Source organism: Orcinus orca, chromosome X (assembly GCF_937001465.1).
Source record: "Orcinus orca chromosome X, mOrcOrc1.1, whole genome shotgun sequence".
Classification (NCBI taxonomy): domain Eukaryota; kingdom Metazoa; phylum Chordata; class Mammalia; order Artiodactyla; family Delphinidae; genus Orcinus; species Orcinus orca.
The window spans coordinates 120,364,690-120,379,424 of NC_064580.1; the positions used below are offsets into that span (position 1 = coordinate 120,364,690).

The 14,735-nt window shown below is 40.2% G+C and overlaps 1 protein-coding gene across 10 annotated transcripts in view; it reads right to left on the reverse strand.

Moving 5' to 3' along the window:
* The window catches only part of ATP11C (ATPase phospholipid transporting 11C), a 173,895-nt gene that overhangs the window by 16,724 nt on the left and 142,436 nt on the right, over positions 1-14,735 (reverse strand). For all 10 annotated transcript variants that reach the window (XR_007474695.1, XM_033403643.2, XM_033403638.2 and 7 more), the window contains 2 exons: positions 5,923-6,050; positions 1,319-1,454 (listed from right to left, as the gene is read on the reverse strand). Coding sequence is in view for 9 of the 10 variants with exons in the window: in XM_033403643.2 (XP_033259534.1) it covers positions 1,319-1,454; positions 5,923-6,050 (264 nt within the window). In the remaining variant the exon portion in view is untranslated. The remainder of the gene's footprint in view (positions 1-1,318; positions 1,455-5,922; positions 6,051-14,735) is intronic.

The following is a 14,735-nucleotide window of genomic DNA, read 5'->3' on the forward strand; positions in this document are numbered from 1 at the left end:
CAATAAAATCTAATTCATTTGGACTTCATGAACTCAAAATGAGTGATGACTTGGACACAGGGTGGATTGAGGCTCCCCATGCACCACCAGTAGACTTTGCTGAGCAAATGAACCATGTCAATAGAATTGCAGGAGGGTACAGTCAGCTCTATACAATTTATGTGGCAAATACATACAAAATAAAAAGTTGGAGTTACAGAATCAGTCATAAAGCTGAAGGGACCTGAGAAATCATAAAATCGAATTTCTTCTTCTTACTGTTGGGTAAAGGTGACTTGGAAAACTGAAGGGACTGGCCCGAGGATGCACAGAGAGATTTAGTAGGGCCGTCTCCCTGGCAAATGCTACATGTGTCTACTCTAAAGTACTAGATCTGTATTTCCTCAGCAGTTACTCAGTGATTAATAATTTTAATGGATTCATACTAAACTGATTTCTGTTAGTCCAAATTAGAGAGGTTCTAATTGTAGTACCTAATTTCAAAGTATCATTCAAATTCACTGAGCCTATCACTTCTGTAACAGATGTTGACTGTCTCGGCTCTAGACATAGTCAGTGTACTCATAAAGTCTTTTTGAACCTTTGCTTTGCTTCATATGATTATAACCAATGAATGACCATAAAAGAGGAAGCCCAGAAATAGCAAAGAACATAGTGAAAGCAGCAAGCAAGGTGGTGGGTTTGATTTTCCACTGTGTGGCTGCCGGAAGACCTCACCCCATTGGCAATTCTCTCCTAGAGCACAGCCAGGGCAAAATCACCCCAATGCAGGTGCTGACCTATGTAGTCGCTGGCTGGGAAGATACTGGCAGGATCTGTGTAGCCTTTCTGGAAAACACTATGCTCCCATGTGGAAAGGAAGGAGGAAGAGAAGGGAATTCCCTAATTATTGGGCAAATACTGCAAACATACGGCAGCTACCCCCTTCCACTCTAAGCATGGAAGGCCACTATGAGTAAGAACTGAGTAGGGACAGACACTTCTTTTAAAACAGGAAAAGCCTTGCTCACATCAAAGTGTATGGGTCTAAAGTCTGAAATCCCAAGAACTCTGTTCATCTAGTAAAATTACAGCCAAGTTAAGCTTCCAGAGGTTTGCACATAAGCTGTCTAGTTAGCCGTGCATGCAGGAAGTGATTTCTCACTTCAACACTTCTATTGTTCTAAGGACACTGTGAGAACTAAATACCATACCTTTAGAAAAATAATTTGCAAAATGATTACAGCTAGAGTATGTGTATGATAGATCCAGTGCCTATGGAAAAAAATTAAGCCATGCTTGTAATACTAAAAGATGTAATGATGTTTTTCTTTTTTACCTTTGCATTTTCTTCTAAGGATGAAGTCTGAAAAAGAAAATAAGTCCCAAAGAAGAACACTGTTCCTTCAAATGCAGCCAGAAATGTCCAATATAAGAAGGGGCCCAACTGTAGCATGGCATTTCCAGAAATTTTCCTATTGAGAAATGGGAAGAAACACAAGTTAATGAATCTCTGTAGGCTGTTAATTTAAAGATACAGTGAAACGCCAAAGGTGCGCATGGGGTTTGACCCTATTAGAATGAAGGGAGCTATCCCTGAGGGACTGGTAAGCTTTTGATAAAAGCCCAGACCGAGCTGCAGGTTTGTCTTTGTGCAATCACCTCCTGTCTGAGGTGTTGCAGTAAACTGTCAAAGTGCTTCTAAGTTAAAATTCTGGCCACTGACAATAATAATAAGATCTCATTTACTGAGTACTTATTATACGCTTATAAAAGTGGGTTAAGAGTTTTACATTGTCCATTTTTGTATACACAAAACCCACATGAGATAGGTATTCTTATCACTACTATTTACAAATAATGAGCCTCACAAAGGTGTATCATAATGGTTTCCAAACTTTGATGCACATTAGAATCACCAGGGGATCTTTAAAAACATTGATGTCTGGCTCCCACCCTCATTCTGATTTAACTGGCATGAGGTGTAACCTGGGCAACCAGGATAATTTTAAAACTCCCCAGGTAATTGTAATGTGCAGTAAAGTTTGGGAACCACTAGTACAGCAGTATGCCAGAGTTCACTCAGTTAGTAAGGGACAGAGCTAGTATACAATCCTAGACTGATGTGACTTTAAATCACATGCTCTCAACCAAGCTACCATGGCTTTGCAACTATGATTGTTAAAATATTTTGTTTAATCAAGATTTCTGCCTGGGAATTTAACCTTTCTTAGGTCTTGGGGTAGCCTTTATATTTTAAAAATTGAGTCAAATAACATGTTTGAAGCTGTACAGCCATGCTTTGATAAATGGCAGGTGGCCAGATCAAAAGTTTAACATCTGTCAAAAATAGCAGTCTTCTGGGTACAAGTCAGAATGTTGAAGAAGGCTAACAACTCTAATGGGGCAAAAAGAAGATGGGTCTGTGCATGGAATTCTTTTAGCTTCTATTTCAAATTCCTCTTAACATTTATCAAAAGGTATGTAATCACTGAAATAGCACACCTGTTGCCAATACTACCAAGAATGTCACTGGGCTGTAATGAATAAGAAAGACCTTTGTGATGTAAATACAACTGATCCTTGTTCAGTTTGTATGGAGTGCTGTAGGGTTTCCTGAAAAAATAGCAATTATGCAACTTTTGCGTACTAGGATTTCCAGGTGCACACAGAAATCAGCAGTGTAGGGGGATGCATAAAGCAATACGCTGCTGTTTGCCTTGGGAAAATTGCAGGGGGAAAGAGGTATAGCTGCTTCCCAGAAACAAGCTCTCCCCACAGCCAGTAAGTCGTGTTCCCAAGGCAACTGGGAGCCACAGGGAAGGCACCTCCCTTAAAGATCCTTGCAAGGAGGGCCCAGCAACTGCCAGCCAATGAGGCTTTTGAGAGTCACTGACTTGGGCTGAGGCAGGAAGTGGTTCCTGTCTTTCCAGCCAGTCACTGGATTTACATTACATGCCATGGGAAGAAAGGAAGGGGAGTCATGGTGTGTTGGGTTATAGTTGAGGTTTTCTAGCTGCGCTCAGGTGAATGATGAACCTGTTGTTAACTCAGAATATGATAGCCAACGTGAGGGGCAACACGAGGGAGTGAAGATTGGGGGGGGGGGGAGCGGTTGACCAGCAGCACAGGCCTGAGCACCTCCATACAATGGGAGACAGTAGCTGTACCAGGACCTTTCTTTTGCCTTTTAAAGTTGTATAAGAAACAGACTATGCCTCTACCCTCTAGAAAAGAACTACAGTTTACTTTTCAAATTTCTCTCAAAAAATATGAAAAGATCCAATTATGTCACATTTCACATCAAAACTTTTGGTAAACGCCTGTGTCACTAAGTCCCCGAAGGTGATATTAATATGCTACACAAGGTCACAAGTAACATTAAGTGGTACAAATGCAGAGAGAGACACATATGAAGACTAGAGCTTCACATTTACAAAGGAATGCTCAGAGTAACAGAGCAATCTCCAATACAGTGACAGGCTGAGAGCACAGTCTCATCAGAGCGGGCAGGCAGGAAGCTGCATTTTGGGCTGGGTGATAGGTATGCTATGGCTTTCATTTCTCCATCGTATGTGGCAAGTATGCCCTCTATGCAACATTGCTTAAAAATTCATGACCTACACCTGCATGCGGTAACTAAAACTTCATGGAAACCCTTAATAATTTGTACTCAACGGCTTGCTTCAAGTTTTCAACATTCTTAATGTATGAAAGTGCTCGGGGCTTCCCTGGTGGCGCAGTGGTGGAGAGTCCACCTGCCGATGCAGGTAACACGGGTTTGTGCCCCGGTCCGGGAAGATCCCACATGCCGCGGAGCGGCTGGGCCCGTGAGCCATGGCTGCTGAGCCTGCGCGTCCGGAGCCTGTGCTCCACAACAGGAGAGGCCACAACAGTGAGAGGCCTGCGTACCACACACACACACAAAAAAAACCAACCAAAAAAACCCAAAACCAAACAAACAAAAAGAAATTGCTCAGCATAGCCCTGAAGTTATGTGGAGAAGGGTATTAGAATAATAAGATTAATAGCTACCATCTATTGAAAACTTACTATGTGCCAGGCACCACTGTAAGTTTTTACATGTAGTCACTCATTTAATCCTCCCCCAAAACATTGTGATTGGATCTATTGTTACTGAAGAGGAAACTGAGGCCCATCTCAGTCAAGTAACCTGAGCAAGGCCACAGAGTCAGTGGCAGAGCTGGGATCAGAGTGCAGGCGATTAGCTAGAGCTCTTGGTGGGACTGAACGGGAGGCATTCTGCTCACTGCCACCCAAAGCCCTCTTCAACCAGAGTAACTGCACTACTGGTCTTCACTTTAGTTGTTGTCTGAAAACAGAACACTGCTACTCAATCTTTGAAAACCACCAGCCTGTGGAAAAGAGCACAGGGCCGGTCATCAGGAGGATAGAAATCCGATCTTGCTCTGGCCTCTTGTTACACGCTGTGTCCTTAGGCAAGTCATTTCTGGGCCCTGGGTCCTCATTCTTTTAAAAAAAAGAAGGTGTGAGAGCTGATGCTCTGGAAGATTTCTACCAAGATTTCTACGATTCCCCTTTAGATCTAACAATACACTTTGCAAGAAATACAGGGAAAAGCAGAATATGTTACCGCCATGAGGAGGCAATCAGCAAACTCTAGATTGGGGGAAATGCTACAAGATAAATTATCTGGTTTCGTTAACAAATAACTTGCCAAGTTAACCTACAGATTAAGAGAGTCTCAAGAAGCATATTAACCAACTGAAGTATATGGGCCTTATATACTGTTTCAAACAAGCATGCCATAAAAAGAAATTGAGTCAACTGGAAAAATTTGAGCACTGACTGGATATTTGATGATATGACTTGTTAAATTTTTAGGTATGATAGTGTACTGTTATAACAGTACATGTAAAAGATACATGCTGAAATAACTATTTTATATAGTTTGATATTTGCTTCAAAATAAGTCCTTGATAGATAAGACAAGGTTATTAATGAAGCAGGATTGGCCCTGAATTGATAATTGTTGAAGCTGAGTGGTAAGGACAGGGAAGTTCACTATATAAATAGTATTTTTGCTACACTCTTTGCATGTTTTAAACTTTTTATAATAAATACCTTTAAAATGACAACTAATTTTATAAACCTGGTTAAGTCTAACAATTCCTAGATGTGAGTTTCATGAGTCATACTGGTTAAAGTCATCCTTTAAATTTGTGCACCTTCGCTTCGCACCAATGAATCACACCCAAGTCTCTCTATTGCACTTGCTACCCACTATTTAGCAACGCTTACAACCTGCTGTAAATTAATATCTTTATCTTTAGCTGTAAGCTTCACTTATAAAAATCTAATTTAATCAAAGGTTAAGCAACTGGGGCTAGTGCCAAGTCCCCCACCCATAGAGAAAAGCATCTATTTCCAACTAACACAAAATGAATACAATGGCTTGATGACTTAATTGTTTTCTTCAACAATGCCATTTTAGAATGCAGCTAACAAAGCACTCCGGAGGCTATATTTCAGGGGCAGTTTACAAGAGAAAGCCTAACATAACATCATCAGTTCAATCCATTACAGGGAGGGATCAATATTCTAAACTACAAGAGATCTTTGTGTGGCCCTTCTTGGGGGAGGTGGGGGGTGGCAGGTAGTTAAACTATTGTGTCTCCATCCAAGACTCTAGAACTCTATGACAATGTGGGCAAAGTTTTAGGAATTACTGATTTTTGAACTAAATAATTCATACCCATTCAACTACAGGACATATATCAATACCTAGGAAATACATCATTTTCCAGCTGGATGGTTTGGTTTAAGTAGCTAAAAATGCAGAACAGAACCATGTAATCAAACCAGGAGGGCAGTTCTGTGTCCTTCCTACCTGTAGATAAAATGAAATCCACAATTTTGAAAGTCTGGGGCGGGGGGTTAACTTACATATGTTCAACTTACATATATAATCGGGGATCTGAGGTCAGAGTGTCAATGTTGATGTGCTGTTCCAGTAGACTGTAGGCCAGGATGGGCAAGGATGTGAAGCAGATATTGTACATTGTAAGGTAAGCGGCATCATACAGTGGCTGTAATGACAAACCACAGAAGAGAAAGGTAATGTAACAATCATCTGCAAGAGGATATTTAAGTGTTTAGAAAAACTCACAAGCTAAAACAAGACAGTTTCCTTTCACACCTTTTGTGACAGCAAAGGAGGTTTTGTAAATAAGGTCACTCTAACTGACCACTATAGAAAAGAAACTAACATATTAAAACATAGGCATATTAAAATACCCTCCCTTTTAAAATACGATCTTATTCAGAATGTTTACAAGCTATAAGCTCTATTTCTTTTTTTAAATATATATGCTTTTCTTTTTATTAATTAGTCCAAGTAAATTTATATATAAGTATGTGTAAAGGAGAAACTCTTTTTTTTTAACATCTTTATTGGAGTATAATTGCTTTACAATGGTGTGTTAGTTTCTGCTTTATAACAAAGTGAATCAGCTATACATATACATATATCCCCATACCTCCTCCCTCTTGTGTCTCCCTCCACCCTCGCTATCCCATCCCTCTAGGTAGTCGCAAAGCAGCGAGCTGATCTCCCTGTGCTATGTGGCTGATAAGCTCTATTTCTAATGGATATTAACTAAGAACTTTTCAAAAGATTTTCAGCAAATGAAGACCAATTAAGTATAAGACAGGAACCCCTTAGGGAAACTAAATATAAGCAGTGGCCAGCCTGTGTCACAGTTTTTTGGGTTAATATTTTACATGGTTTTAAATATCACTATCACCTTCTCCAGAGTATATTTATGATATTGAATGTGGCCATTTACTAAGGATTAAATAAATATTCAAAAAAATAAAAGCTAAATATATTCACATGGTCATGACTCTTTCTGGTCCTGAATTCCCTAGGCTCCAGACCAAAATTTCCAACTTCCTGCTGGTTGTCCCACAGGACAACCTGCAATTCAAAATGTCTAAAACCAAACTCATTAACCTTCCCTTTAAATCTGCTTCCTCCCATGTCCCCTACCTCAGTGAGTGGCCCCACAATGTTTGCAACCCCAGTATCTACGCTGGTGCCTGGTACTCAAGAAATCTTTTGAAATGAGTGATTCTCTTCCTACCTCACTCGCCATTCCTTCTCAGGCTCATCTTCTCCCTGAGCCCTCTGTGTTGGAGTGTTCCAGCACTCGGTGTTTGGAACTTTATTTATGCTCGCTCTCTAGGTGATCTCATTTAGTCTTGTGGTTTTAATATAACCCATTCACTGAAAATTCCCATATCTAGCCTAAACCTGTCCCATATATCCAACTGCCCACTTGATATCTCCTCCTGGGTGTCTAGCATATTTCAAACTTACATCCAAGACTGAATTCCTGACCTGCCCTCACCTCAAACCTGCTCCTCCTGAAGTCTTCCTCATCTCAGGAAAGGGCAACAAAATCGTTTTGATCAACCAGAACCGAAATCTTGGATTCATCCTTCACTCTTCTCTTTTTCACAAGCCACATCCAATCTATTAAGCACCGTTTACTAGCTCCACTTTCAGATACATTCAGAACCACATCACTTCTTAGCCCCTCCACTGTGACCACTCTGCAAGCCTTTAATTGGTCTCCCGGCTTCCTCTCCCCTTGACCTGCAGTCTAGTCTCAACACAATGGCCCAAGTAGCTCTACTGGAAAATAAGTCAAATCAAATCATTGTTTTGTTCAAACTCTCCAGTCGATTCCTTTATCTCTGAAAGTAAAGAAGCTCCTACAATGGTGGGGATATAAAGTCCTACTCCTCGATCCAGCTTCTTACCTGTCTGTTACCTTCTCAGTGAGACCAACCTTGATTTACCTTGCCACTTCCTCTCTCTTGAACACATTCCCCCCAATCCTGTGCACGTCCCCATAGTACTAATCACCTTTTAACTTACATGATAAATTTATTATGTTTACTGTCTCTCTCTTCACACTAGAATTTAAGCTCTATGTGGGCAGGGATTTTTATTTATTTATTGATAGCTATAGCTTGAGAAAAAGCAAAGCAGCCCCTGACATTCAAGAGCTGGCCCAGCACTCACAGCTACGCACCGGCACTCTGTAGAACATGAACAATTTCGCAGAACAGCAACATCAAACAAGGCCACTGTGTGACCTCGATATATCGAGACAAAAACACTCTGTAATCACATTTGAACACAGACAGAATATAAATATTGTCCAAATCACAATAATGACCAACATCTACATTCTGGCTGATTTGGGTGACTATTGCCTCTTGACCAATGACATGTTGGCTTCCTGGATAAGATTTACTAACATGCTTACTCATAAAATTACCCCCATCTGCTAACAGCACCCAGCAAGGCCCTACTCCTTAAACCCTTCCACAAATCACCTAACTCAAGCCCAAATCTTACAAGACTTTTCTAACACTCGCTTCCTAAGAGGCCCTACTGTTCCTCATGGTGTACACTCTTTCTTGTTGCATTGAGTAATGAACCTAATGTGATCAACTACAAGTGTTTTACTGGCTTTGACAATCTGGAACTCCTAGAACAGAACTTGGCATGCAGAAAGCATTCAATAAATATTGGATGAATGAATGACTAGAGACTGGAAGCTAAAACATAGTTGTAAAGGACTGATCTGATATTGTAAATATTCCTTTATTGAAAAAAATATTAAGGTTTTTATAATGAATCTTGTTTTGATGCTAGTACTTATTGAGTTCAGTATTTTCTACACAGTGCTAGATGTTGTCATGCAACCATCATCTGTGACCTGAATAAATAATATCCCATATTCACATGTATTTTTCACATATATAAAATGTTTTTTGATTAATAAAATGCATTTAAATGTGACACAAACTGGACTTCCCTGGTGGCCCAGTGGTTAAGAATCCGTCTGCCAATGCAGGGGACACAGGTTCGAGCCCTGGTCCGGGAAGATCCCCCGTGCTGTGGAGCAACTAAGCCCGTGCGCCACAACTACGGAGCCTGTGCTCTAGAGCCTGCAAGCCACAACTACTGAGCCTGCAAGCCACAACTACTGAAGCCCACACGCCTAGAGCCTGTGCTCCACAACAAGAGAAGCCACTGCAATGAGAAGCCCGCACACCGCAATAGAGTAGCCCCCGCTTGTGGCAACTAGAGAAAGCCCGCACATAGCAATGAAGACCCAATGCAGCCAAAAATAAAATAAATTTATAACAACAAAACAAAACAGGTTTAGTTGATAATACTGTTTCTTGTTATACCTGTTATAAGGGTATCTTTTCATGCAGAAGAAAGTCCACTACTAACCTAGGCTTTGGTAAACAAAGAGTTGCTTTTTGCTTAAATAATCTGCATCCTGGTCCCATTTCTACATTCTCCATAGCTCACTCTCCAAGTACCAGGGTTGCAGAGAACACCTGAAGTAGACCTGAAGTGAAAAAGGCTGACTACCTGTATGTATTCCACAAATATTTGCAATAAAGGTCTCTACATTCAGCACAAGGCCAAAGTGAAAACTAAAGATATGTACAATACATCACCACCTCAGAGAGACCTTCCTTTTACGTGGTACACTTTTTCTAAGATGTCTGCCTAGTTCTTTCCCTCATCTCCTCTAGATCTCTGCCCAAATGTCACCTCATCAGAGAGAACTTTCCAGGTCAGTTTGTCTAAAACAGCAGCTCTCTTCCCCAGCCACATTCTATCCATTTATTATGCTTTTTGTTCTCCTTCAGAGCATATATCAGTACCCAACATAATGTGTTTGATTGCTGTCTGTCTCTCCCCCTATCACTCACTGTACCCACAAGCTCCATGCGGTAAAGAGTTTTGATCACTGTTATATCCCCGGCACTTAGCCTGGCACACAGTAGGCACTCAAGAAGTATTTGTTAGATGAATGAATGTACCCGTTGAGCAACTGACAAAGGCAAGCATCAAGTCCTATGGGAACCTAAGCAGACTCCCAAACCCCCAACAGCCCAGGGTTTTATAGGGAATAAGTCCTTTCTTTCTTCACACAACTTGTGCTTAGTAAACATGGTTTAAAAAGCCAACTTCCCTTTATCACTTTGCTACAAAATTTGAAAATGTCCCTTTAAACTTGCATTCATCTTCCAAGGAAGTGAGGAATTACAAACATTTTGATCAACAGTAATCTGAATGTTCAAGAAAAGTAGATTCATCAGAGTTTATAAAACTCTCTGTTACCAATACTGTTAGCTTTGAATACAAGAAGGCTGATGGTACTTTCTACAGCTGGTAGATGATTAATTCATAAAGTGATCGGCTTAACTGGCATCATGGGGCTGATGACATGGCACTGATGTAAGAGACAGCATACCAAATGGCAAAGAGGCAAGTTCAAGAGAAAGAAAGCAGGGACTTCCCTGGTGGTCCAGTGGCTAAGACTCCATGCTCCCAATGCAGGGGGCCCGGGTTTGATCCCTGGTCAGGGAACTAGATCCCACATGCCGCAACTAAGAGTTCACATGCTGCAACTAAAGATCCTGCATGCCACAACTAAGACCCGGTGCGGCCAAACAAACAAACAAATAAATAGAGTCGCTTCCCATTGAGAAGAATACATTCTCTTAAAAATACTGCCAAGAAATTAGGAAAAAATCACTTCCTATCATGAGGAATGGAACATGCCTTGAAATTGAGAAAATCAGTCTCTAATAGCTGTGATGATGTTACCAGCAGCTCAGCTTGGTAAAAATCACTGAATTGCTCATAGATTAAGTACAAAATTTCTGAGTCGTTGAGCATTATCGTTGAGCTATAATGTATAGCTATAATGTATAAAGTATAGCTTTACATAGCTATACTTCCACTAGAAGCAATGCAAAATACAGTTCAGCTGTTAAAACAAACCTACAAATATGCCTGCCCATCCCCCACTTATGTATCAAGTTAACATATAGCATATTCTATATGTGAAAAATGTTCAGAAAACTACAGAGGGCTAAAAGTGTAGAATTGCTTAACTAATCCAAGGCATTATCCAGGAATCACAGCTTCTTTGCTAGCTTAAACATCAATGTTTTTCTAGAGAATCAACCTGAGAAAATGCAAAGGTATGAGATTTTATTTGATGAAATAATAAACTATAATATTTTAGGATTATTGGAAAACATTGTGTACACTAACAAAAATAAAAAATACTTTTTAAAGGATCTCAATTCCAACAGGACGTACCAAATAACTTTCAAAAAGAAAATAACAATAAGACCATTACTAAAGCACAGATACAAAATTTTGCTATTGTCAAAAACCAGGCCAAGCAGATCAACTGTTGAACTAAGAAAAAAAAAAATCCTTTTACGTTGGGCATACCTCTCTAATTTCTACAATCCAATACATAAAAGGTAATTAATAGCAAATATAAACTACATTACAGAGATTGGTTCAAGATGGCGAACTGGAAGGACGTGTGCTCACTCCCTCTTGCAAGAGCACTGGAATCACAGCTGTGGCTCACCATGGGACACTGGCAGCAGAAGTTCTGGGAAGCACTCCTTGGTGTGAGCCTTCCCAGAGTCCGCCATTAGCCCCACCAAAGAGCAAAGAGCCTGGTAGGATCCAGTGCTGGGTCGCCCCAGGCTAAACAACCAAACAGGGAGGGAACACAGCCCCACCCATCAGCAGACAAGCAGATTAAAGTTTTACTGAGCTCTGCCCACCAGAACAACACCCAGCTCTACCCACCACCAGTCCCTCCCATCAGGAAGCTTGCACAAGCCTCTTAGATAGCCTCATCCACCAGATGGCAGACAGCAGAAGCTAGAAGAACTACATTTCTGCAGCCTGTGGAATTAAAACCACATTCACAGAAAGACAGACAAAATGAAAAGGCAGAGGACTATGTACCAGATAAAGGAACAAGATAAAACCCCAGAAAAACAACTAAATGAAGTGGAGATAGGCAACCTTACAGAAAAAGAATTCAGAATACTGATAGTGAAGATAATCCAAGACCTCAGAAAAAGAATGGAGGCAAAGATTGAGAAGATGCAAGAAATCTTTAAAAAAGACCTAGAAGAATTAAAGAACAAACACCTAGAAGAATTAAAGAACAAAGAAACAGAGATGAACAATACAATAACTGAAAAGAAAAATACACTAGAAGGAATCAACAGCAGAATAACTGAGGCAGAAGAACGGATAAGTGACCTGGAAGACAGAATGGTGGAATTCAATGCCGCAGAACAGAATAAAGAGAAAAGAATGAAAAGACATGAAGACAGCCTAAGAGACCTCTGGGACAACATTAAACGCAACAACATTCGCATTATAGGTGTCCCAGAAGGAGAAGAGAGAGAGAAAGGACCCAAGAAGATATTTGAAGCGATTATAGTCGAAAACTTCCCTAACATGGGAAAGGAAATCGCCACCCAAGTCCAGGAAGTGCAGAGAGTCCCAGCAGGATAAACCCAAGGAGAAACACACCGAGACACAAAGTAATGAAACTGACAAAAATTAAAGACAAAGAAAAATTATTGAAAGCAACAAGGGAAAAATGACAAATAACATACAAGGGAACTCCTATAAGGTTAACAGCTGATTTCTCAGCAGAAACTCTACAAGCCAGAAGGGAGTGGCACGATATATTTGAAGTGATGAAAGGGAAGAACCTACAGCCAAGATTACTCTGCCTGGCAAGGATCTCATTCAGATTTGATGGAGAAATCAAAAGCTTTACAGACAAGCAAAAGCTAGGAGAATTCAGCACCACCAAACCAGTTCTACAACAAATGCTAAAGGAACTTCTCTAAGTGGGAAACACAAGAGAAGAAAAGGACCTATAAAAACAAACCCATAACAATTAAGGAAATGGTAATAGGAACATACATATCGATAATTACCTTAAATGTGAATGGATTAAATGCTCCAACCAAAAGACACAGGCTTGCGGAATGGATACAAAAACAAGACCCATATATATGGTGTCTACAAGAGACCCAGTTCAGACCTAGGGACACATACAGACTGAAAGTGAAGGGATGGAAAAAGGTATTCCATGCAAATGGAAATCAAAAGAAAGCTGGAGTAGCAATACTCATATCAGAAAAAATAGACTTTATTTTTTATTAACATTTTTAAAATTAAAATTCATTTATTTATTTACTATTTTTGGCTGTGTTGGGTCTTTGTTGCTGTGCACAGGCTTTCTTTAGTTACAGAGAGCAGGGGCTACTCTTTGTTGCTGTGTGTGGGCTTCTCATTGCAGTGGCTTCTCTTGTTGCAGAGCACGGGCTCTAGGCGAGTGGGCTCAGCAGTTGTGGCTCACGGGCTCTAGAGCACAGGCTCAGTAGTTGTAGCGCACGGACTTAGTTGCTCTGCGGCATGTGGGATCTTCCCGGACCAGGGCTTGAACCCGTGTCCCCTGCATTGGCAGGCGGATTCTAAACCTCTGTGCCACCAAGGAAGTCCCTAAAGTAGACTTTAAAATAAAGACTGTTACAAGAGGCAAGGAAGGACACTACATAATGATCAAGGGATCAATCCAAAAAGAAGATATAACAATTATAAATATATATGCACCCAACGCAGGAGCACCTCAATACAAAAGGCGACTGCTAAGCTATAAAAGAGGAAACTGACAGTAACACAATAATAGTGGGGGACTTTAACACCTCACTTACACCAATGGACAGATCATCCAGACAGAAAATTAATAAGGAAACACAACCTTTAAATGACACAAGAGACCTGATAGATTTAATTAATATTTATAGGACATTCCATCCAAAAACAGCAGATTACACTTTCTTCTCAAGTGCACACGGAACATTCTCCAGGACAGATCACATCTTGGTCACAAATCAAGTCTTGGTAAATTTAAGGAAACTGAAATCATATCAAGTATCTTTTCTGACCACAACACTATGAGATTAGAAATCAATTACAGTGAAAAAAACGTAAAAAACACAAACACATGGAGGCTAAACAATACGTTACTAAATAACCAAGAGAGCACTGGAGAAATCAAAGAGGGAATCAAAAAATACCTAGAGACAAATGACAATGAAAACACGACGATCCAAAACTTATGGGATGCAGCAAAAGCAGTTCCAAGAGGGAAGTTTATAGCAGTAAGATCCTACCTCAAGAAACAAGAAAAATCTCAAATGAACAATCTAACCCTACACCTAAAGGGACTAGAGAAAGAAGAACAAACAAAACCCAAAGTTAGTAGAAGTAAAGAAATCATAAAGATCACAGCAGAAATAAATGAAATAGAAACAAAGAAAACAATAGCAAAGAGCAATAAAACTGAAAGTGGGTTCTTTGAGAAGATAAACAAAATTGATAAACCTTTAGCCAGACTCATCAAGAAAAAGAGGGAGAGGACTCAAGTCAATAAAATTAGAAATGAAAAAGGAGAAGTTACAGCAGACACTGCAGAAATACAAAGCATCATGAGAGACTACTACAAGCAGCTCTATGCCAATAAAATGGACAACCTGGAAGAAATGGACAAATTCTTAGAACGGCATAACCTTCCAAGACTGAAGCAGTGAGAAACAGAAAATATGAGCAGACCAATCACAAGTAATGAAATTGAAACTGTGATTAAACATCTTCCAACAAACAAAAGTCCAGGACCAGATGGCTTCACAGGTGAATTCTATCAAATATTTAGAGAAGAGCTAACACCCATCCTTCTCAAACTCTTCCAAAAAATTGAAGAGGAGGGAACACTCCCAAACTCATTCTATGAGGCCACCATCACCCTGATACCAAAACCAGACAAAAA